This window comes from Humulus lupulus, chromosome 6 (assembly GCF_963169125.1).
Source record: "Humulus lupulus chromosome 6, drHumLupu1.1, whole genome shotgun sequence".
NCBI lineage: Eukaryota > Viridiplantae > Streptophyta > Magnoliopsida > Rosales > Cannabaceae > Humulus > Humulus lupulus.
In genome coordinates this window covers 32371534-32394840 of record NC_084798.1, presented here as the reverse complement: position 1 = coordinate 32394840, position 23307 = coordinate 32371534, and the positions used below count along the sequence as shown (strand labels likewise).

Below are 23307 nucleotides of genomic sequence, written 5' to 3'. Positions count from 1 at the left end.
GATTTGAAACAACAAGGAAGACGAAGAAGAAGAAGAAGAATGTTACACCCAAATTTCAAGAATAAATAAATAGCCTCGAAATATAGGCTCGAAAAGAGTAAGCTCAAAAATAACAAGTGTTAGCTGTACACTTGTATAATTTGACATGATTCTAGAGCTGTTATTAGAATTCGAGCATGAGGTGCAGGCTCGAAGATACCAATCTTCTCCGAAGAATGAGTTCGACCGAGTTAATGAATGAGGAGGAGGCAACAACTGGAAGGACGAGCTCGGAGGATGGCAAGTCTCGAAAGCGCATCAAGACAATGATTGAGCTCAATGACGCCCTTACCACACGGAATAGTTGTTAGGAAATCCCTATTCCGTGGATTCGTTAATGTTGTATATTGAATATCTATTATCATGGGATATTACGTAATTAACGCATTGAATGTATTTATTTCAAATTTGAATATTTGATTGTAACTTCCCTGAATTGGGGGGAAGATATTTCTACAACCAGATCTATAAATAGCTTGGACTAATTCATTTGTATGCACACACAAATTGTACTGAAAAAACTCTGCCAAATTGCTTTCATTCGAAGCTTCGAGAGAGTATTGATAATAACAGTGACTCGTAGACGTAGGCAGATTTAACTGCTGAACCACGTAAAAACTCTCTGATTTCTTATATTCTTTCTATATTATTGTTTAGTGCTCTTCATAATTAAGCTAACGAAAAATGGTGTCAACATTTTGATGCTTTCGTTGAGAGCATTAAGAAATTCTTTGTATTGTTTAATCAAAACCTCCTGCACAACATCAATGGCCGCCTTGAGCATCCCCGGAACTGGTGGGTGACCATTACCCCAAATCCCCAAGGAGCGTACTCCTCAGGCTGAGAACCACCCACGGAGGCCTGGGAACCAGCCCATGGTAGATCAGAGCCCCGAAGAGGGGAGTGCATCATTGACCTCTAGGGAGCAGCCTGTTCAGACCCCCATGCCTGATGAATATTTATATTATAATCCAAAAAGGTACATACCAATTGTGGAACTGGAGAATCGCAGATTGCGTGAACTGTTGGTCGAGGCTACACGACGAAATGAGGAGTTGTCTAGGCAAGTTGCCGAAGTACAGTCATGCCTCGAAGGGCCAGAGGACAACTAAGAGGTAGTACGAATGTCAGGATGGTAGAGCAAAGGGCCTAACAACCTTAACTGCGACCCAGGACAAATACCGACAACAATCGACCTAGGGGAGATGATTAAAATGTTGCTTGGAACAATCCTACAGGAAATGTACCTGCTAGAACTAGGAATAACCGAGCTCCTCCGATAGCTTGGAATGATAACCCTGAACCTGTCAGGAACAACCTGAAGCCTGTCCGAGTCAATTTTGGACCTTCCAGACCAAATAACAGAAGGCCACCACCCTCGCCAATAAGGCATCCACCCTCTCCAATAAGACATCCATCTTCAGCTCGAGAGGCACCCCAGTTAGTTTCCAATGGAAACCGGGCAGGGGATCGGGCACCTTAGAGGCCTTCTCGGAGTGGTCGAAGTGGGAGCTGAGAAAGAAGCCACAGGGCTCGACCTGAGCAAGGTGGTGAATGTGAGACCCTGCGAGAGGCTCATCGAGGAAATTGGGCACCTCAACCATCGGGAAGTCATATGTCGAGGTCAGAAACAACTGGGGCGAGGGTGCAAGCAAAAAACCCACCTCGTAACAATCGAGCCACGCAACAACAACAACCAGAGAGGAATGTCAGTTAGTGGAAGTATGGACCTTAGTCTGTCGGTGAGTGTATATAACACTGAGCCCAGAAATAATGGGAATTACGAGAATGACTATCCTGATCTTCGAGATCAACTGAATCAGAATCGGGGGCAGACTAACCTGCCAAACCCGAACTTAAGAACACATTTAAATAACAGAAGAGAGCCTTTGCAGCCAGTACATGGGAAATTTTTTTACTCTATATTTGTCATTATTATTATAAATTTATGTTGGCTCATGTATACATATCTCTTCTATATAATAAGTGTGTAGATAATGGAAATTCTTAGTTTTAACATTTATTTTTTTCCGTTAACTTTAACTGAATATTCTTATATTTAACGGTAGATTGTAAACATGACTTAAACTTAAATAAAATTAAATAAATAAATAATTAAACAAATTAGAATAATATATTTTTGAGATATTTTACAATGATAATTATTTAAAAATAATAAAACTATATATTTTATAACTTAAATAAAATTTAGTTAAACTTAAACTTAATATTATATTATATTTTAAAGATATTTTATGATAATTTAAATAATTAAACCATATCTATTTAAAAATAATAAAGGCATACATCATTTTTTTATCTTATAAATTTGTGTGATAGTTTATTTTTTATCAAGTGATTGGATCTCTTTTTCTTCATCAAATTCACCAAAGGACATTGTGAGATACATTAGAAACTAAAAATAGTTGATGCATGCGTATTATTGTCTACGTACACTATGACTTTTTCTATTCTTATTTTATTTCTATTATTAATTTCTTTTTAAATATTATTGTATTTTATATATATGTCATGTAGCCATGCAAATATATATATATCTATGTCAACGTTGTGTTTAGATGTCATACACTACTACAAAATACCCTTTACGGGACACTTTTTTAGGACACACACATAAATGCAAGTCCTTAAAAATATTTATGGAGTTTTTAGGACACTCATTGAGAGTCCTGAAAAAACACAATTTAGGACTCGCAATGAGTGTCCTAAAAAAATATGTGAGTACTAAAAAAATCTGGGCTAAAAAATGAGTGTTTTACTTAACAGTTTTAAGGACTTGCTTTGTGAGTCCTTAATACTCTTTAAGGACTCGCTTTGCGAGTCCTAAAAACACCTGGGCTGAAAAATTAGGAATGATGACTTTTAAAGACTCGCTTTGCGAGTCCTAAAAGAGTATTAAGGACTTTCAAAGCAAGTCCTTAAAATTGTTCTTTAACATATTTATAAAACTTGTATTAGTTAAAACAAAGTTTTTTATTAATTGGAAAAATCTTGTAATTTTTTTAATAAATAGTATAATTTTTAAAATAAACTAAATTATGTAAATATATATTTATAAAAATGATGTATTTATTAAAAAATTTTAAAATTAGATTTTTTTTGTTTCTAAATTTTTTATATTATTAACTTTTGTATTTATAAAAATTTTTATATTAAAATTTAAATTTAATAATATAATGAGATAATAGATGGATTTATGCCTCAAATTATGTATTATTTTTTGGAATGATTAATAAATGACATTAAAATTTAGAAATGGAGAATAGATTGAATTTAAAAAGTTTTACTTTTGTTAAATTAAATTATTATTTGTTGCTAAGTAAATAATAAGAAATCTTTAAATTTGATAAATGAGATTCATCTAGAATTAAAGATTTATATTTAAATTATGAGAATTAAAATAAAAAAAAATTTGATCAACCCATTGGTATATTATTATTTGAAATAAATATCAAGATGCTTATAATAATATTTTTTTAATTAATAACTTAATGAGATAAAAAATTATAATTCTATTACAAAATTATTTATTAAGATTATCATATATTTTTAATTTTTTTGGAGTAATAAATTTTTTAATTGTTTTTTAATGTGTAGTTGACCCAGAAGTAAACAAAAAAAAAAAATCCTTCCCCAAAACAAAATATCTGAAAACCCTATCTCTTTTCTTTACAAGCCACTCTCCCCTCTCACACTTCCCCGATCCATCTCCTTCTCTCTCTCCTGCTCAAAACACCAGCAGCTGGGGGCTTCAACTACGACGGCGAGGGGCCATATGAGGCTTCAACAACGGTGGAGGTCGACGGGGCTGACAGAGGCTCAACGGGACTGCTGGAGGCTTGACGACGCGGCTCGGATTCGTTGGTGCAGGTAACGATCTCTCTCTCTCTCTCTGTAGTTGACCGACGACTGGGTTGCGTGGGCTGGAGATGGTGGTGCGACATGGTGCCATGGGTGTTCAGTCCACGACTCTGTGTGGTGTTGTCTTCTCCAAAGCCGACCACACTCCTCCAGTTGACGGTACACCGACGCTCCTCGAGCCGTGCGAAGCCACCGCTCGCCACCGTTATTGGCCCCAAGGTTTCTCATTCTATTTTACTTATTTTTAGTGCCATTCCTTATTTTTTATTGTTTATTTGATAAACTACTTTCATGGTTAATGATTATACAGTTATAAAAAAAAAAGACATTTTTGGTTTCAATTGATTGTAGATTCTTTTTTCTTCTTTCTAAAACAGTGCATTCATTTTTTCCAATATATCTGTTTATGTTTCTCCCAAAGGGCAAATCAGCTAAGCCTTACTTATCTTACCTCAACCATAGGAATGTTTAGAGTAGCACCATAATTCTATATTTTTCTCTTATGCAACTGAAGAGACTGAAGTTGAGAAAAAACAACTGGAGCTCGGAATCTTATAGATTTGATGAAGTTTTTACAGACACTGCCTCCCAAAGGCGAGTTTACGAAGCGGTTGCCAAGCCTGTAGTTGAGGTAACTCATCAAGAGACTAATGACTTCTACAATAATCAATGAAGTATTGATTAATTTTGCAATTGGTGCTGAAATTAGCATAACAAAACAAGTTCTAAAATATTGATTCTAGTATGTGTATGTGTTTATGCTTTGCATTTTGTCCCCCATCTGTTTGTTTTTCTAGTTATTTTTCAAATGGTTAGTTTGGAGAGTGTACATTGAGACTGGTTGTTGATCTCAAATTTTGTTTCATGGAAATTCTGTAACTTATGGATATTTTGTTTTTGTTTTGTATGAATTTTTCGCAGAGTGTCTTGAATGGATATAATGGAACAGTTATGGCTTACGGTCAAACAGGTACTGGTAAAACTTACACACTCAGCAGGCTGGGTAAAGATGATACGTCTGAGCGTGGTATAATGGCCAGAGCTCTGGAGGACATACTTTCTTGTACATCTCCTGGTTTTGATAGTGTGGAAATTTCCTACTTGCAGGTAGCATTATATGTTGCATGAAATTGAGTATTGTTTTCATCTGAGCCTAGTTAAAAATTACCATAACTTAAAATCAAATGCTGCTGAACTGAAATTGAAAAGTACAGCTTCAAAATCATGGTTAACAGGATACAATAAGCTTAGTTAGTTAGCTAGGCTTATTGTACATGCTAACGGGTAAAAATGAGAGATTGTAGGTAGGATTGATCAACTGATTCTGTAAGAATATAATGATGGAATAAGCTCTTATATGAGCAAGTGCTATAGACACATGTTTTCTGGTTTATGTTTTTCTTATTCAATTAAAGGAAGATACAAAAAATACTTACACAAGTCACAACACAAGAAAAAGCTCTATTAACATTTTATTTGCCCTTGTTCCCTGCATATCTTTGGCATACTACCAGAATCCAATTTCTTGATAATCTGTAACAAAGCATAGACAATACTCTTCATATGGTAACCATCTTTATGTACAAATCATATTTTCCATGTTTAGGCAGAAGGGATCTTCAGGATCAATGCAGGAAATAGTCAAGAGGAGATTGTTCGGGATGGCTAGGGAGAAGACTATTTTCCATGAATTTTTTGGAAAAAAACAATGGTTGGTATGCATTTATAAAGTAGAAATGAGGCAATTTTTAGGGAAAAAACAATGGTTGATATGCATTTCTAAATCTATCATATCTCATTTTCCATGAATTATTGTTTTTCATTTCTCTGTTTTGGGTCTTGTTCAGTATCATGCTATTTATTAAACATTATTTCTGGTTTGATTCTTATTTGGTTTAAGTAGTCTTTTATTTCTCTGAGAATATTGACGCTGCACACTGTCTGTTTCCAAATATGTTTCAATGATACTGTTAGTGTAGCCTTGTAGTTTTCTTCTACATTATTGTTTGTTCAAGCTGAATTGGGTTAATGTGAGGTGTAAAAATGACACATATTTGGCCATTGATAAATTCTACGCTGTCAAATTCTGATTCTTGATGAAGAGAGGATAAAACATATGTGAATGGGCTCCAAATAATTGAGAATGTATGTCCTCTAAATAAAGTTGTGACTTTTATCTCATTTGTTTTGTTTTTTAGTCAATTGGTACCAATCTTAAATCTTACTTTGCAAGGTTTGAGAGGTTTTGTTCCTAAATCTGAGTTAGTAAATAAAATAAACAACTTTGGTGACTTGAAAGAAAATGTAACTTTAATTTTCAAGATATTTTTCTCTTCTTTTAATCTTGCGTATTTGTAGATTACTAGATTGCTTAGTTTTATTATGTTTGAGCCTCATGATTATGACTTCTGCTGAAATATTTGTTCTGCTGAACTTAATGTATATCTTTTGTACTAATTATAGATTTGCAGTGCCAATGCTCTGAATATCTTTAGCTTGCATTATTATTTGAGGTCCGCAGTAGTACCATTAGCACTAGTTGTAGAGCTCAATTTTGTGGTGTGTCAATCAGAATAGTATAGCTTCATTGTTATTTTTATGTTTTAACTTTTCTAGATATAAAAGCTGCAATATTTGCTTATGTTTATCTTATAAAAAATATCATAGGATGGGATATACACTTATAATGTTAATTCATTTATAGGATTTTAAAAGACTAACCATAAAGATAATTGGCACGTAAGCCTTTACAGTAAAAAATTGCTCTTGGACCGTGTATCCAAATTGGACCACTTAAGTTTTGATTTACAATGTAGTTAAATATATTTTTTTGTTATAAATTCTATCTTCTTTTTTGCATCAACTTCATCCACTTAAGGGTTTTATCTCTTTGATTGATTGTTTGACTGCTCTTTCAACCTTTTGAAGAATTATAAAGTAGTCATCCATACATTGAGTTTGATTTTGTAATTTTGTTCACAGGAGCAGTCTCAGTTGATGTCAATGGATCATGTGAGAGGGGTAAATGTTGCAAACTTAGCTGATATGGAGCAAAGTCGTATGCTTGCTAATACATTAGCTCAGAACAATGATCCTAAATTTCATGTTTGTAAGCTATGGTGTGCTGCAACTCTATGATGCTCTTGTTTTCAACATGAAGATATTCTTCTGTACGTGTTTATTGCTTCTAACTTTCATATATATTTTTTCCATGACTTTTTGAGTGTGTGTGATGATACAAGTATTGATAATAATCAATCATAAATGATTCTTATATCTCTCTGTTTTTAGTTATTGCATGGGAAGAAAAGTAAAGCACGAGGTCCCTGAAGATTGGGTCTGTGAATCATGCCAAAGTGTCAGTGACTCAGTTTTGATGGAATCTGGGAAGAGAGATGAGGCTGTCACAATAGCAATGAGCAAGGGGCAATTGTCAATTTCACAGCTTCATTCCAAGAAGAAAAAGCCAGTAGAAACTGGTAAAGTTAAGTTCATTCCTCATGAAGAAATACTTGAAAGAAATCCTTAATAATAATAAAAAAATTGTGATGCTGTGAAATCATTCCTTGCTTGAAAAGAAAAATGCTCAGGCATTTTTTTTTTGGTGTAGCACTCCTTGCTTTAAGGAATACTCAATGCTTCTTTGTGACTGACACTTGTGGTTGTAGTTTCGATAGTTTTTCATGAGGGCCTCTTTGCTGTCTTTGTTGGTCTCTGTTTGTAGTTTTATGTCTTATATGTACTATCTTAGTCTGAGGCTGTCTAGACTGTAATACAGTACAGGTGATTTCTTATCATTTTTTTTAATACAATCTTGTATGGTTGGGATTGAAATGATAGTGTTTATGTGAGAATAGAAATAGAATGGGAAAGAAATATCAATTCTTTTGTTTGGTTGAAATTTTGTTTGGAATGGCATGGACTAACATTACTTTGACCAAAATATCCATATGCAATTATAACTATCATGTAATATGTTAAAATTATATTTTAGAGGAATTAATAAAAAAATTATTTTGTTGTATTTTCTTTTGAAAATTTTAGAAGTCATACATATATAATACATTTTGGAAAATGGATATATTTTTTTAAATCAAAATGAAAATTGTAGCTGCATTTTTAAAAAAAAAAATTACTTTTAAGGGCATGCAAAGCGAGTCCTAAAATCTTAATTTAAAGATACTCAACAAGATTTTTTAGGACTCGCATTGCAAGTCCTAAAAAATTACTTAAAGCCACTCAACCAGATTTTTTAGGACTCGCATTGCTGGTCCTAAACACATTCTTTTAGGACTCGCGTTGCGAGTCCTAAAAAATTACTTAAATGCACTCAACCAGATTTTTTAGGACTCGCATTGCGAGTCCTAAAAACATTCTTTTAGGACTCGCATTGCAAGTCCTAAAAACTTAATTAAAGACACTCAACCAGATTTTTTAGGACTCGCGTTGCGAGTCCTAAAAAACCTCACTTTTTAAGGCTCTCAAATAGAGGACTCGCGCCCCACGAGTCCTAAAAAATCTTTTTTGTAGTAGTGATATATGAGAGATTATTGATATAAATACTGTTACACCCAGATTTCGAGATAAGAAGTTATGACCCCAAAAACTGGGCTCGTCAGGTGTGAGCTCGAAATATATGCAGACATTATATGGTTCAACAGTTAAACCTCTCTGAAGTAAAATAACGACATCGAGGATGCGTAACCTCGAATATTCTCCGAGCTCGCGATGGGCAATGGCATGACACTTGAATATATTTTTTATCGATTGTCTTCAGACGAGATAGCTCGAGCTCGGGAAGTGTAAGCTCGGATGTGACAGCCCTGTCATCACCTACCTATCCCAAGCATAGCATGAAGTTGGGTGGCAAGCTCGTGATTGACCAATAGTCTTGACAGACTCAGTGCCAATTGCTGATCTGGAATATTTGATGAATCACCTGGGATAGCCCATTACATGTGAACATGTTTATTGTTGTGTAATCCCAATATTTAAGGGATATCATTTAATCTGTTATCCGTTCCCGATCTTCATGGGATGTTTCTGTGTATATAGGAGATAATGCATTGAATATCATTATTACAGAATATCTTCCTAAAATATGTGGGAATGAATTCTGCAACATTCTCTATAAATAGAGAAGGAATCACCACTTGTAGAGAACAGATTTTTGATTTCGGAAGGGAAAACTCTGGGTAATTCATCTTTGAAGAATTTCTAGAAAACTCCCAAGTCTTTATAACATAGACTCGTGAACTAGGCAGAATTAACAGCTGAACCACGTAAAAATCCTCTTGTTTTTCTTCACTATTCATTCACTTCATTGTTTTATTGTTTAATTGCTCTACGATTTAAGTTGACGAAAAACGGCGTCAACAAATACTTGCGTTGTCGCCGTTTTTCGTCAACTTAAATCGTAGAGCAATTAAACAACGTATACTGTGGAGCGAATGAATAATGAAGAAAGATAAGAAGGTTTTTACGTGGTTCAGCAGTTAACTCTGCCTAGTCCACGTGTCTGTGTTATTAAGGCTTACAGATTTCTGGAAATTCTTCAGAGATGAATTACCCAGAAATTATTCTCCAGCCAAAAGAAATCGATCATTTACAAGTGGTCATTCCTCCTCTATTTATAGGGGAGGTTACAGAGTTCATTCCCACATATTTCGGGAAGATATTCTGTATATCAATTTAAATAATGACATTAAATACAATATCTCCTACATATATGGGAACGTCCCATAAGAATCGGGAACAGATAACAAACTAAATAATATCCCTTAAATGTTGGGATTATACAACAATAAATATGTTCATACATAACGGGCTATCCCAGATGACTCATCAGGTCTTCGAGATCAACGATCGACCCTGTGGCTGTTGAGACTTATGGTATTGCTACGAGCTTGCCATCCTACTTCAGGACATGCTCGGAGTAGATTGACAATATCGAAGGCATCATACTCGAGCTTGCACTTCCCAAGCTCGGACTGTTTAATTTGAAGGCAATCGATAACGGATGTAACCCCAAGGTCATGTCATTTCGAACTCAGAAAGCATCCCGAGGTTACACATCTTCGAGGTCGTTATTTTACTTCGGAGATCTTACAGCTGGACCATACAATGTTTTCATACATTTCGAGCTCACACTTGACGAGTCCAGTTTTCGAGGTCATATCTCTGGTCTCGAAATCTGGGTGTAACAACTTACATATATATTTTAGAATTATAATTCATTCTATTATATATATTTTTTAAAAACAGTGAACCAATTTTTATTAAAATTATAGTCAATGTTTACAACTTTAAAATTAAGCAACATGCATTGCACGTTGCTTCTACCTAGTATATAAACATATATTTTCTATATAAAAAGTATGTATTTAACCGTTTCTTTTTAACTTTGACGAAATATTATATATTTTAAACAGAATATACTTTTAAAACTATTTAAAAATAGATATTTATTAATTATATTAGTATAAATACAAATATTATAATGCTAAAAAAATTAAATGTTATAAAATATCAATATTATAATAATATTTAATGCAAAATTAGATATTTAATAATTATATTAATATAAATTCAAATGTTATAAAATATCATTATTAATATAATATATAATAAAAGAATATGTATATTTAATAATTATAATAATAATATAAATTTAAATGTTATAAATTATTATTATAATCTATTATATATAATCATAATTTTTATAAAATTTTAGTAGAATAACTATTTAGTAATTAAATTAATATAAATTTAAATATTTTAAATATCATTTTTATAATAATATTTAATAGAAAAGTACATATTTAATACTTATATTAATAAAATTTAAATATTATAAAATATCATTATTATAATAATATATAATACACAATCTTAATTTTATATTTATCATTCATATTTAAAAAAAAAACATGTTACTCTCCTTCGGGAACGCGGACACAGGTGGTGCATGGCTGTCGTCAACTCGTGCCGTAAGGTGTTGGGTTAAGTCCAGCAACGAGCGCAACCCTCGTGTTTAGTTGCCACCGTTGAGTTTGGAACCCTGAGCAGACTGCCGGTGATAAGCCGGAGGAAGGTGAGGATGACGTCAAGTCATCATGCCCCTTATTTTTCTACCAATTGGGGCCCTCCCTTCACCACCCCCATGGGGATGGTCTACAGGGTTCATAACTACTCCTCTTACTACAGGACGCTTACCTAGCCAACGTTTAGATCCGGCTCTACCCAAACTTTTCTGGTTCACCCCAACATTCCCCACTTGTTCGACTGTTGCTGAGCAGTTTTTGGGTATCAAACGGACCTCCCCAGAAGGTAATTTTAATGTGGCCGATTTCCCCTCTTTTGCAATCAGTTTCGCTACAGCACCTGCTGCTCTAGCTAATTGTCCACCCTTTCCAAGTGTGATTTCTATGTTATGTATGGCCGTGCCTAAGGGCATATCGGTTGAAGTAGATTCTTCTTTTTGATCAATCAAAACCCCTTCCCAAACTGTACAAGCTTCTTCCAAAGCATACGACTTTCTGGATGTAGATGATGATATCTATACAGATGGGTTCATATATTCATATTAAATAACAATAAATATTATAAATACATTATAAATATGTTGTATGTGTACAAATAGAATAATTGTGTAACTACATAAGAAATTATAATAATATTTCTTTTCTATCAAGAATAAAGAAGTTTATTTTCCAATCATTGAGATGTATTTTGAATAATATCATGAATGTTTTGTACTTTGAAAAGGGTAACTAGTATGTGATCTAAAATATTATCATATTATTATTTTTTTCAAAAAAAATCTTAGAAAATATTTTGGTTTAATTTTTATTTTAATATGTTTATATAATTTCTTTTATATATAATATGGACTATTCTAAAAAAAATTTATATGGTAATCATAAAAACATAATAAAATTAAATTAATTAATATTCTATATAAAATTAAGCAAAGGTAATTTAAAAATAAGTTATTATTCTATTATAATGTTTTTTTGAATGATCAGCTGATTAACCACGGTGTGGTGGAGAGTGTGATGAAGAGAATGATAGAGGTGTGTAGAGATTTTTTCAATCTGCCGGCCGAGCAAAATCCGCAAATAATTAGAGCCACCAAAAATGTTTTGGACCCCATTAAGTATGGCACTAGTTTTAATGTTGCTATCGATAAAGTTTTCTGTGGAGGGACTTTCTTAAGGTTATAACTCATCCTCATTTCAATTCCCCTCACAACCCTTCTGGCTTCAGGTATACGCACATATATATGTCTTATTCTAATATCAATTAAGTTGTCCAATACATTTAATTATAAGTTGTTGAATTAATTATTTTATTATTTTAAATTATAATAAATAAGACCCGGTTTTAAAAATTCAGCAATTCAAAAGAAGATATATTTCATCTTGTATATGACAACTTAAAAGTATACCTTACAACAATATTAAAAAACAATTGACTCCCATACTCATAAATTGTGACTCTATCTTTGAAAACGACAAAAATAGAGTACGCTTTTTATACATTAGCATGATGAATCATACATTTTTATACGTGTGTATAAGTTAGATATTAGTTTTTTATATGACGGTGTTTATTGTAGTCACAACGAACTTCCTGCAAATTCAAGAAAATCTGAATAACTTAGAATGCCGAAACAGGATTCCAAACTTTCCATTTTTTCATGCACCCAAATATTGTTTTAGACCTTATTTTCAGTGTCCTGAATTATTCAAATTTTCTTGAAAAATTGCAAGTGGTTGGCTGTGACTACAGTGAATATCATCATGTAACAAAAAATAGAGTTTGTGTGTGTGAAAATGTACGATTCACCTGGAAAAAAAACGTGCACCATTATAACCATGTCCTATATATATATATATAACGTTAGTGTTATTGTAATGTATATGTACGTATGTTAGTGAGGTTGCATTAGAGTTCAGCGCAAGAACCAGAGAAGTAGCAAGTGAAGTAGTGAAGGCAATATCAGAGACATTGGGACTGGAAGATGATCACATATAGCAAAGGCAGTGAATTGGGATGAAGGCTTACAACTCCTGGCGGCCAACTACTACCCAGCTTGCCCCCAGCCCCATCGAGCCATTGGAATCCCACCTCACACCGACCATGGCCTTGTCACTCTTCTAATCCAGAATGAGATGAGTGGTCTTCAAGTTCACCACAAAGGCCAGTGGGTCATGTTGAATGCCATGCCTGATGATGCCTTTGTTGTTAACCTTGGTGATCAAATGCAGGTACTTTTAATTGATATTCCATCTTTACATGAATATTATAGTTCTAACTACTATTGCTTAGGTATATTTATATTTATACTAGGTGCAAGCAACTCACAAAATGTACGTTTACTTAGTTTTATTATTTCGAAATTTATTAATTATTTTTATTAAGTTTTTATGATTTGCGTATAAATTTTAAATAAATAAATAATATTATATATAAAAGAATGACATAAATATATTAAAAAAAAATTAAACCAAAACATTGTTTATACTTTGTAAAAAATATATATAGAATATGATAACATTTTAGATCACAAACATCCATATTTAAGATACAAAACATGCATAATATTATTTAAATCACACCTTAATAATTGAAGAATAAACTTGTTTATTCTTGGTATAATAGAAATATTATTCTAATTTCTTATGTAGTTACATAATCATAATATTTGTGTACACACGAAACTTATATATATAATATATATATATAATGTTTGTTATTATTTAATATGAATATATATATATATTTATATAAGTTAGATTAAGTAATAAAAAAACATGTTTTTTTGAATTTAAATATAAATGAATTTTTTTAATAAAAATTAAGATTTTGTATTATATATTATTATAATAATAATATTTGAATTTATAATAATATAATTATTAAATATATAGTCTTGTATTAAATATTATTATAACATTTTAATTTATATTAATATAATTAATAAATATTTAGAATATTATGTAAGTTAACAAAAAAAATCGTAAAATACATATTTTTTATATAGAAGATATATCGTATATATAATAAGTGTGTAGATAGCGGAAATTCTTGGTTTTAACGGCTTTTTATTTTTTTAATGTTAACTTTAACGAAATATTCTTATATTTAATGGTGGTTTGTAAACACTTAAACTTAAATAAAATAAAATAAATAATTAAAAAAAATAAAATATGATATTTTTGAGACATTTTACAATGACAATTATTTAAAAATAATAGATAATTAAAAAAATTAAAATAGAATATTTTAAAAATATTTTACAATGATAATTATTTTAAAATAATAAATAATTAAACAAATTAAAATATGATATTTTTGAGATATTTTACAATAATAATTATTTAAAAATAATAAAATCATACATTTTATAACTTAAATAAAATTTAATTAAACTTAAACACACTTATTAGAATAATATCATATTAAGCATATAATATAACTTACTGTGAATTAGCAACAAATTGTTTTTTTTTTAAAAACTAGCAAGAAACTTAAATTTAAAATCCACGCATAATATTTAATATTACATTAAATATATAATATATAATCTCTTGTTGTCACTCCTAAATTAAAAAATTAGAACAAACATAAATTTAAACAAAAATAAATAAATTATTTAATTAAAATAAGATATTTATTTCAAATTTTATGTGAAATTAATATAAATTTAATAAAAATAATTAATAAATTTTGTAAATAAAACTAAGCAAATGTACATATTGCACGTTGATTGTATCTAGTATATATATATATATGTCTATAAATATTAAAAAAGAAAACTTGTTATTTTTTATTACTTAATCTAACTAAAAATAATTAATAAATTTTCTAAATAAAATTAACGTAAATTACAACATATTTACACTTAGTATATATATATATGAGTTCACTCTTAATGGTGATTGAGTTTTTTCCCCATGGATGGGTTGTCAATTTATAGCCATTGGATTAAGATCCAATGATCCACATTTAAAGATGTTAATTAATAATATCTTTGACTTTTTCAAACTTGGTAATGGGCTACCTGCTGACATGGCGGTCACCTTTTAATTTAATTAAATAATTAAAAAAATCATTATTTAAGATTCATTCCAAGATTCCATATCCCCATTCCTTCTTCATTCCTTGTTCTTTCCAGATTCATTCCTTATGCATTAATGACTCCTATCTTCCCAACTACAATTAGTTGGTTAATTAATAAAGCATATTTCGAATTTTCTATATATTATATATATTTTTATACAAAATTTACTCATCTTAAAAAACTTGTTTATTGAAGAAGCTCCAATTTTTTAAAGTGTTTTCAAGTAAGTTTTCTATGTCATTTTCGAAAATCACTAGTAGATTTTTTATTTTTATTTTTTTTAAAAAAAAATCCATCTTTTTTTTTTGTTATGTAGCATTTGAAATTCACATAGATGAGTAAATCTTATTTCTCTTGAAAAACTTGTTTAGTGAAAACCCACAAGAATTAATTTTTTGAAAGTGTTTGATGAAAAAACTCGAGATTTTTCATAGTGTTCTTTGTAAGATTTTCAATCGTTTTTGTGCTTTCTTTATTTTTACAAACAAATTATCATCTATTTCTCCAATTTCATATTTCGAAATTCACTACTAGAGGTTTTTTTTTTAAAAAAAAATATCAACTTAGTTTTATTTGTCATGTAGAATTTGAAATTAAAAAAAAAAAGACTAAATCTTATTTCTCTTGAAAACTTGTTTAGTAAAATCTCACAATAACAATTTTTTTTAAAAATGTTTGATGAAAAAGCTCTAGATTTTCATAGTGTTTCTTGCAAGATTTTCAATCATTTTTGTGCTTTCTTTATTTTTACAAACAATTTATTATCTATTTCACCAATTTCATATTTTGAAATTCATTACTAGATCTTTTTTTTTTTTTTTTAAATTCCAACTTAGTTTTATTTGTCATGTAGGATTTGAAATTCAAAAAAATGATTAAATCTTATTTCTCTTGAAAAACTTGTCTAGTAAAATCTCACAAGAACAATTTTTTTTAAAAAATGTTTTATGAAAAAACTCTAGATTTTTCATAGTGTTTCTTGCAAGATTTTCAATCATTCATGTGATTTCTTTATTTTTACATACAAATTATCATTTTTTTCTCCCATTGTAAAATTCGAAATTATTCAAACTTCTTAGATATCAACTATTAGGTTTATAAATTTACATTGAAGGTTATAGGGTTTTAAAAATTTCCTATTTTATAAAAGAAATTTTAAAACATTATTATTACAAATTATTTTGTAGTTCATTTTTCTTCAATAAACTAAAAATGTGAGGAATTTTAAAGTTTTGAAAATTTCATCATGTAAAATTTTCAAACATATTATTATTTTTAAAAAATATTTCTTACATAGTGATAATCTTCATCAATTTTTTTGTATAGAACTTTGAGATGGAATCAGAAATGGAATGGAGGATAGTAATTGAACATGAGTTGAAAGAGTTGAGAGATGAACTACACTCTATTAAACTGGATTTACAAGCCAAAGATAAAATTCCATGTAGATATGAGAAGAAGAAAAAATTTAAATGTGAATCCATTAACGAAAAGGCCTCACAATCACTATTTTTAAAAAAACATGTTATTAGTCAAAGATGATGTTGCATTCTTTGAACATTTTAAACTAGGTAATACTTTAAGACCGAAAGATAGGGAGGTGTTAGAATACATTTTCTAAAACTCTGATCAATTGTAAGTTTTTCTATCTTAATGTATATATTTTTTGTCATTTTTTTCAATATATTTTAATGTATATTATTGTATCTATCCTAGGGAAATTATAGTTGAAAGTGAGTCTAGTTTTCTACGACGGTCCGACTTCCGGTATCTTGGACCTAAAACGGAGTTGGAGACTGAGGTAATTCATTTGTATATATTAATAATTTTAGTATGACCGTTATAATTTTTTTTTTTTTTGGTAAATGCAGATTGTTACTATGGTTTCTTCATTCTTGACCGAGGATGAGAGGTTGAAGAAGGGTAAAGAGTGTAAGAATTGGTATCTTCCTGCTCGAAATATGGTGAGTTTTTTGTTGTTTTTCTTTTTTGTCAAAACATATTTCATGTTTGTGAAGTTTTTTTTTTTTTAAATTATGACAATAGAAATACTTACTACCCGACTCCTACTCCAATTTACCACTATATCAAATTTGGAGGAAAATGCATTACTACGAAAGATTTATGGGCTCCCTCGAACATTGCAATGAAGTATAATTCTAATGGTTTATGTTGAATATATTTTTAAGCATCTATTTATTATGTAATTTCTAACAACAATTATACTTGTATATTTATATTCCTATGTTGCTTGTAAGACGCTTCATTCTTGCACGAGTGATACTTAAAGAAAAAAAAGTTGAAGTTTGGGACTCACTTGCCGACGAAAAGAATCCTATATTACAGTCATCTAAGATTGTTGATATTGTAAGTTTTTATTGGTTGAATATATTACTTTATAAATTTATAAATTCTGATGTTAGAGTGCAAATGAAGCTACGCAATCTAGATTTGTTCTTGGAGAATCAGATCGAAAGGAAACCTGGTAGTTTCAACTTTGCTAGTTTTGGTATAGTTCGTGGTAGAAATGTCCCTAGACAACAAAATTTGTACGATTGTGGAGTCTTTGTCATATTATTTATGATGAATAGTTGTAAGCTCGACTCGCGGTCTTTTGTGGTAAGTAAATTTCATACTAAGTTTTTTTTTTTAATTTTGTTCTTATCATACTATACTTGAGTTTTTTTCACTATTGTAGTTCGACTCTAATGAAGAAAGGTGTCACATAGCTTCGTGGATTGCATGCTCAAATTTCAACAAGAATAGAGCAAAATTATTGAAAGATGTTCGAGAGTTCATTTCAAGTAGAGGAATATAGTACTAGGGACAATGATCTTTGCCCTAATTTTTTTATTCTCAATCAAGTTGTGTAAAAGAAAGAAATTTGTATTATTATTTATCAATTTTGAGAAATTAGAAGATGATCAATATTTGGGAGAATTTGAATAGTTTATTTCTGAATTAATTATTTATTAACAAGATTAAAACACAATTTAAATTTTATCATTTTCACAATAAGCGTTAATGTTTATTGGAAGTTTCAAATGGTAGTTGTAGACATTAATATCATATTTATTAAATAAAAACTATTATGTAAATGTTAATTTTGAATTTATTAATTAATATATCAACCAATCAGAATTTTGAGCATAATGTTAGGGAATTGGAATGGATTTATGGAGACATGCATTTAATGAAATTAGTTGACATGATCTTAATTGTACACGTTTTTTTTATGAGAAATGATTAATAACTCAACCAAACATAAATAGAGCATGATATTAGGGTATTGGAATGGATTTATGAATACATGCATTTAATGCAATTAGGTGGCATTTTCTAAATTAATTGCTCACGTTTTTTAAGTGAAATTTTAATAAAATATATATTTTTTTTACACAAACTAACTCAACCAAACCTTTTTATCTATAAAAAAAATTAAATATATTTCGAAATTGTGTTTTCAATTTAAATTAAAAATCAATGCATAGTAACTAAACTAGTTAATACCAACCTAACCATTTAGAATTTAATGGTATAATTATGCATAATCAACCAAACCAATAACAAAATTATTGTGTTATTTTTGGGAATTGAAATATGTTCATTTTATGTTTTGAGAAGTGTAACTAATCATAATTTTGAGCATGATTTTTGGGATATGGAATAGCCCATCAATTGCTATATTTTCCATAATTATTACCCATCTTATTTATTAATTTAACCAAAACAATTCAAGTATTGGTTCAAAATGGAATTTAGTTTTTTTTTTAAATGGATATTTTAAATGTCATAATTTCGAAATTATATGGTTTTTAACACTATTTATAAATCATTTTATCTAATATACACTGATATCATTTGTAGGCAAACATAAACTTTGTTTTTAGGTAGAGTTTGAAATCATTTTATATTTTTAAGAATGTGTCCATTTACTCAATATTATGATGACTTAGGAGAGGAAGAAGTTAAAGAGATTGTGTTGCTTGCTACACATTTGATTGATCATGTTGGAGTGAGTTTTGGATTCGACAATCGCGAAGCATTATTTGAGAAAATGAAGAAACTATTCGAAGAGGAACAAACAAAAGTTGATGAGCACTTGAAAAATATGGATGTGCTCTTGAGAATGATGGAAAAGTTGAAGAGAGCGTAAGGAAATTGTTTGTTTGTTTATCTACTATTGTACTTTGTAGATTTTTATTTTTATGTTTGATTGAACTAATGAAATTTTACTTTTTATTATATAATGGTTTAATTTACAACACTCATAAGATCCTTGTAAACATAAAATATAAATAGCTTTCATATAATTCTTAGTACAAAAAAAGCTTGATGCATATATATAGAGACAATCATGCATCACAAATTGCACCAATAAGATTATTAATAGCATCTTCCAAATCCAAAAGCTTGATGCGAGTTTCAAATTTTAATCCTTTATCGAGACAATCATGCATATCTTTAGTTCTTCTACGCAAGTCTTTTGCTTTCATGAGAATGTTATAGAAACCTTTCGAGTTTGGAAAGGTTTTGGTAGAAGAAGGGATGTTATCTTCCTGGCCATCATCGTTTCGTTCAAGCTCCTTATAATATTCATTTGAATCTGTACATATTGTTGGTGAACTGTTGATATTTTTAATTAACTGGACAACATCTATTTCCCCGTCAGTGTCGCTTGATTCAACATCAAAAAAGCCTTCCAAAAACTCCATATCGAGTAATGCTTGAGGCCATTTTCCGAGTACATGAAAATGTTGTTCTTCCTTAACTTGATCGATTGTATTGCTACTTTCGCCTTCAACAACAATGTCTTTGTCTGGTTCACGTGAGATAATGTCTTCATATTCAACATCATTCTCTGCATCTTTGACTTCATAGTTGGATTCACTTTTTGTTTCATGATTGCCACTATATTCATCAACCCTTCTAGGCTCCATAGTAATCTCCATCTTGGAAATTATACTAATTTTTGTGTTATATTTAAAATTTGATGAGAAGAATAAAAAGCATTTATGATAGGTGGTTAGGAATATGAATAACTCCCTTTTAAAATGTTATACATAATTATTAAAAAGACACTTGTTCAACTTCCAACCATTGTATTTTTCAAAATGGGAAGAATGGGAAGTGAATATGTATATTTTTAATAATTATGTATAATTTTCATTAATTAATTTTAAAAAAATACAATGGTAAATTGAACAGTTGCTTTTGTTTAATGGGAAGTTGAACAAGTGTTTTTTCAAAAACTATGTATACTTTTTATTAAATAATTTTTAAAAAATACATTGGTAAATTGGAAGTTGAATATGTATCTTTTTATTAATTATGTATAGCTTTTATTAAATAATTTCGAAAAAAATACAATGGTAAATTGAATTGCTTCTTTAATGGGAAATTGAACAGGAGTCTTTTCAATAATTATGTACAAATTTTTAAATTAATTTCAAAATAATAGAAAATTAAATTTGAACAAATGTGTTTGTTCAATGGGAAGTTGAACAAGTGTCTTTTTAATAATTATGTGTAACATTTTTTTAAAAATAAATTAAATAAAAATCGAAATATAAAATAATATTAAATTAATATGGCAAAAATTAATGTAAATTTGTTTAAAATTTATTATGAAATTCGAAATTAATATTTTTTAATTGAAAACTTGTCTTTTGAATAATTCATAGAGTGTAATAAATGTATACAAATATTGAATTAATTTTGATTCTATGTCTAGGTTCTTTGAACATAATAAATGTTGTTTAATTATATTTTGAAAATATATAATTATTAACTTTTTTAATTGGTGTTGTGAAGATGAATAGGTGTCTTGATAAATTAAACATGTGATGTAACAAATGTGTAGAAATTTGTGAGAATAAATTCATTTTTTGAAAACACAATTTTTTTAAAATTTATATTGAAAAATTCGAAAAAATAATAGGGAATCTCAATAGGTGTTACTCATATTAAGATAAGAGACCATCATTATTAACTACACTATTGAATGATAAGTTTTAAAATTATTTATAAATAATCTATTACATGTATTAGTATTACATGAAAAACAAGGTTGAGAAAGAGAAGGAAAAATGAAAGACATGAACAAAAAGGATAAAGGGAAGCAGAAAATGGAAGACCTGAAGAAAAATGGGAAAATGAAGCAAAAGAATGAGGGGTGTAATACAAATGATGTATCTCACACGTCGGAGGAACCAAAGTGTTTGGAAACCATTGTTCCAAAAAAAAAAGATGTCCAACAACTTATAATACAATTCGAAAATAGGAGGTATGATATAAACACTCGTCTTCTTTGCATTAGTAGTAAAATAAATACCATTCAACAACTCTTGTTGTCAGGAAGCATCTCTACTAATCTTAACTGTGTTCCGGCCCGTGAGCTCCAAATACTCCAAACTGAAACCTGTCAAAGGCTCATCCATGCTCTAGAAAAGGAAGATTACTACATGCGGATTGAACTCGTCAAGCTTGAACGCAATATTACTTTTCAAAAGTGGTGCTTGAAAAATTGGATCAAAGATTGAAGACTGTTGTCTCTTTTTACAATTTTTATTTAAATGATTGTACTCTCTCTTTTTTTGTTAGATGTATGTTGAGTTTAACTTATTATTATGAAATAGAATTTTTTTTTAATGGTTATAAATATTGTTATTTTGTAATATGTATATTTCTTTTTTATATATATATTTCGTTATAAAAAAATGTAATAAAAAATTAGTGGGTTTTGTCGAAAGTTTAAAAAGTGATTACTTTTTTTATATAATTTTTTAATATAAATAATGACAATTTTTCGAAAATATTGTTAAAAAATACTTAATTATACATGTTAATAGAATTAATAAATAAACAAATAAGAATATGAGTAGTCAATGACATTTATGGATTTATTTGTATTTATTACAATTAATATTTTTATTTGGTAAACTAATTAATTATAATAATAATAATAATAATAATAATAATAATAATAATAATAATATTTGTAGTATTTCAAAAATGGCAAATACTTAGCATAATTGACTCCTTGTATTTCCCATCAGTCATTATTATTCCTGTAGTGCACCAAATTTTTTTTTTTAGATTATTTAAATTTTGTGATTTATTTTATTTAAATGTTAAGCGTGATGAATTGTTTTATTTAAGTGTTGTTATTTTATTTAGTTGATTGTTTGTTTTATTTGATTGTTTATTATTTTATTTAATTGTTAGAATTGTTTGGTATAATCTTTTGAATTTAAATTTGTTAATTGTTTGTTTGGTTAATTAATTTAATAAGTGAATAGTTGTGTAACATGTTTATTTTACTATTAGTGTTACATTTTAAATAAATGTGACAATTGAGGTAATTATGTGAGTTATGATTGAATGCACTAAGGTGCATGGTAGATAGTGATGCACTCTAGTGTTTTAGTGTGTACTAGTATATGGTAATAAGGTGCACATGTGTGGATTTTCTACACATTTTATAATTGTCATTTATGATATTTTTGGGTAGTTTATTTTAATAAGTAGGAAATTAAATAATAATAATAAAAAGAACAAGGGAATGGGAAACCATGTGGTGGACGTGTATGTGTAGTGGGAAAAGAATGGTTTTCCATTTATTTTCTTGATTCAAATAAATTAAAAATTAGAAGACCATGGTTATTTTAAGTAAGGATGTGATTATCTTTTTATTCCATGCCATTTAAAGATAAAAACAATTATACAAAAATTAAGAGAAAATATGGAGAGAATAGGAAACTTACCTTTTCTTTTTATTAAGCCATTATGAGAGAATAAGGATAAAGGGGAAAGGAAAGAGGAGAAGAGCCATTTGCTCTTGTGGCTGCCGAAATTAGAGAGAGAGAGAGAGAGAGAGAGAGAGAGAGTGGCATGTAGAGAGAGAGGGAGAAGAAGAAAGAAAGAAAGAAGAAGAAGGTGAAGAGGAACCCATCTTAGAGTATGTTTTCTTGTATTTTTGGTTTGTCAAATCTCTTTTCTTGATTATATGTTATTGACTTTGTTTATTTGTTGTGTGTGATTGGGTTCTTTCTCCTCCTCATGGTGGTTTTCAAATAAAAACCCTAGGCTTGAACAAGGGTGTGAAGTTTGGGTGTTGATCATATTGTGTTCTTGATTTTACAATCAAGAGAGGTAATGGTCTTTCTTAGCCTATATATTGGTTTTGATGGGTTTGTCTTTGAGGTTTTTGATAGTGATGCTAATGGTTGATTATTGTAGGATTGATGATTATGATT

At 29.4% G+C, this 23307-nt stretch overlaps 1 protein-coding gene and 1 pseudogene across 8 annotated transcripts; both read left to right on the top strand.

The window, feature by feature from the left end:
• The first annotated feature begins 4393 nt into the window (after nt 1–4393).
• LOC133782013 (kinesin-like protein KIN-UC) lies at nt 4394–7822 on the top strand. Of its 8 annotated transcripts, none has more exons than XR_009870314.1 (5): nt 4394–4552; nt 4843–5005; nt 5528–5632; nt 6904–7091; nt 7213–7822. XR_009870314.1 is itself a non-coding variant. In XM_062221153.1 (3 exons), the coding sequence occupies exons 1-3, from the start codon at nt 4424–4426 to the stop codon at nt 7249–7251; spliced, it is 354 nt and encodes a 117-aa protein (XP_062077137.1). In that variant the 5' UTR covers nt 4394–4423; the 3' UTR covers nt 7252–7822. The 8 variants fall into 8 exon arrangements, 1 of the variants encoding a protein (XP_062077137.1); XR_009870315.1 differs by having other exon boundaries at nt 5528–5636; nt 6910–7091; XR_009870312.1 differs by having other exon boundaries at nt 4843–5028; nt 6910–7091.
• A 3214-nt stretch (nt 7823–11036) lies between these two features.
• Nucleotides 11037–23307, top strand: part of LOC133784938 (2-oxoglutarate-dependent dioxygenase 19-like) — an 83971-nt pseudogene continuing 71700 nt past the window's right edge.

Bases quoted from the DNA above. Each gene is read 5' to 3' on its own strand.
- LOC133782013 (XM_062221153.1), top strand. From the start codon at position 4,424: ATGCAACTGAAGAGACTGAAGTTGAGAAAAAACAACTGGAGCTCGGAA. The intron at 4,553-4,842 runs GTAACTCATCAA...AATTTTTCGCAG, and splicing joins TTGCCAAGCCTGTAGTTGAG to AGTGTCTTGAATGGATATAA. The intron at 5,029-7,212 runs GTAGCATTATAT...CTCTGTTTTTAG, and splicing joins TGGAAATTTCCTACTTGCAG to TTATTGCATGGGAAGAAAAG.